Here is a 2,064-nt window from a genome sequence, read left to right as displayed (position 1 = left end):
CAGCAGGAAAAAACAACCCCAAATTACAATAAAAGTTAATTTCCTGTGCCTGGTTTCTGTACTCTCCAGAACAGTGCTCCTAATGCCCAAACGTCAAAACGGAAATCTCACAGTTTACTGGAAAGAGATCAGCTAGGTTCCCTTTGCGCTTTGCTGTAGAGTCCCTTGTCTCCAAACCTCGTTTTTTCAAAGAAGACGTAACAACGCGCTGGAAAGAAGATCCCGTCTCGTCACCACGGCGTCGGCTCCGACTTCCCTCCACACGGACTTTCTCCGACTCAGACGGGGCGCACGGGAGGCGATTTTTTTAAAGCGACATCCCTTCCCCGAGAGGACTCTCTCCCGTCGGAAAGCTGCTAACAACGAAAAGGACAAGTTAGGTAGGGTAAGGTTGGAACTGACCCCAGGCCAGCTCGAGCACTGCGAGTTCCCTTCAGCCCTGGCTGCTCAGAGCTTCCTTTCCCTTAGTTTGTTCCCATTTTGTTCGTCCAGGATTGACGAGTGTCCGTCGCCGTTGCTCAAACATTTGTCCCTCTCGTATTTGTGCTCTTGCTTCTGTCGCCTGATCTCCTTGTACCGCAGAGTGATGTCGCTGAAAAGAAAAACACATGGCTGTGAACCGGTGATGCGAAGGAACGACTTCGAGGCACAACACGCATGGTCAGGCAAGTCTGTGCTGGATGCCAGCACCCCGGGGATAACTTAACCCACTCGAGTCTTCCGGCTGTGAATTTCTAAAATTGCTGATGGCATCGATTCACCCCAAATGGGTGTTTCTCGGCAGCAGCATGAAAATAACCCCCCACCTCCCCTGCCAGCCTCGCTCCCGGCAGCCCCGAGGCGCCGCTCACCGAATGAAGAAGCGCCAGGCTGTCCAGGTGAGCACGAGAATGATGCCCAGGATCCAGCACTGGGTGATGTAGAAAGGGAGAGCAAGCGTGAACGTGTAGGGCTCGTACTTCACCACGATCAGGAACTCCGTGGCAGTGATAGCAGCAACCAGCCAGGCTTGCTGACCCAGCTTCTTATGGAACTTCCTGCGGAACAAACACACAGACAAAGCAAAGCTGTTGCTGCGGAGCGAAGCACGTGGAGAAACATGGGTAAAAAGACAGCTGGGGTAATAACAGCACTCGGCTTTGCACAACTCCAAAAGTCTAGTTTGAGCTACACACGCACTAAGGCTACGCAGGCTGAGGACTTGCACGCTGCAGTTACTTAAGCTTCATCTCAGAGTCTCTGAAAACACATGAAAAGTTAAACTCAATCACACGATGCCAGGCAGTATCCGTGTGCTCAGGGCATTGGTAAATCCACATAAAACAACTCTCTGACCAGCCTGAGACCAGCTGAGGTTCAGGGTACGGTACGAAACAGGAGCTCTGCTAGATTTCCTCTGCCAACACCCAGGCACTGCTGCAGCCACGCTTAACCCCCGTGTAACTGCATTCCGAGACTCTCTTCCCTGAAAGGTACTCGGTGACCTGTCACTAACGATCTCTGAGCAGATTTTAAAAGAAGAAAGCTTAACAAGCAACAGACAAGATAATGAAAGACACAAGAACAGCGCTTCACGTCGAGGACAACACAACCTTGGGGCAAACACGTGATTAATATTTAATCCCCAGGGTTTGTTTTTAAGCAGCCCCGCCAGGCAAGTCAAGGAGGAGCCACAGCACCACGTCCCAGCCCAGCGCAGGGCTCATCCATCAGCAACGGCAGAAATCAAACCGCAGCAGAACCAAGGAGAGACAGCAAACAGACCATCTTTTGGGTCACCTCTTCCTGCAGGGGAAACACATAAACCCAAACCCCGCTTTGGGAAAGCTCAACTCCCTCGCAGCTCGGAGGCCGTTGCTGGAAACCCAAGTCAGGTTCTCGGTCCAACGCGGTGAGATCCCCCACTCCCTGGCCTGCTCCGTCCTTGTCCTTCCTAGAGCTGATGTTTTCCCAGCATCCTGATGGGACACACCACACGATCCACGCATCAGTAACCCAGTGAGACACCGTTTGGGCTCTTTATTTCCACGCTGGATGGCACTGGAGTCCTGCCCGCAGCACCCG

The 2,064-nt window shown here is 52.6% G+C and overlaps 1 protein-coding gene across 1 annotated transcript in view; it reads right to left on the bottom strand.

Annotated features, from left to right (window-relative positions):
* Positions 1 to 447: 447 nt before the first annotated feature.
* Positions 448 to 2,064, bottom strand: part of PTDSS2 (phosphatidylserine synthase 2) — a gene marked incomplete at its 5' end in the record, with an annotated part of 11,411 nt that continues 9,794 nt past the window's right edge. The window contains 2 exons of the mRNA XM_009870543.1: positions 448 to 592; positions 852 to 1,037. Coding sequence (XP_009868845.1) covers positions 448 to 592; positions 852 to 1,037 — 331 coding nt within the window. The remainder of the gene's footprint in view (positions 593 to 851; positions 1,038 to 2,064) is intronic.

This window comes from Apaloderma vittatum, unplaced genomic scaffold, assembly GCF_000703405.1.
Source record: "Apaloderma vittatum isolate BGI_N311 unplaced genomic scaffold, ASM70340v1 scaffold25055, whole genome shotgun sequence".
Taxonomy (NCBI): Eukaryota; Metazoa; Chordata; class Aves; order Trogoniformes; family Trogonidae; genus Apaloderma; species Apaloderma vittatum.
This window is presented reverse-complemented; position numbering and strand designations above follow the sequence as displayed.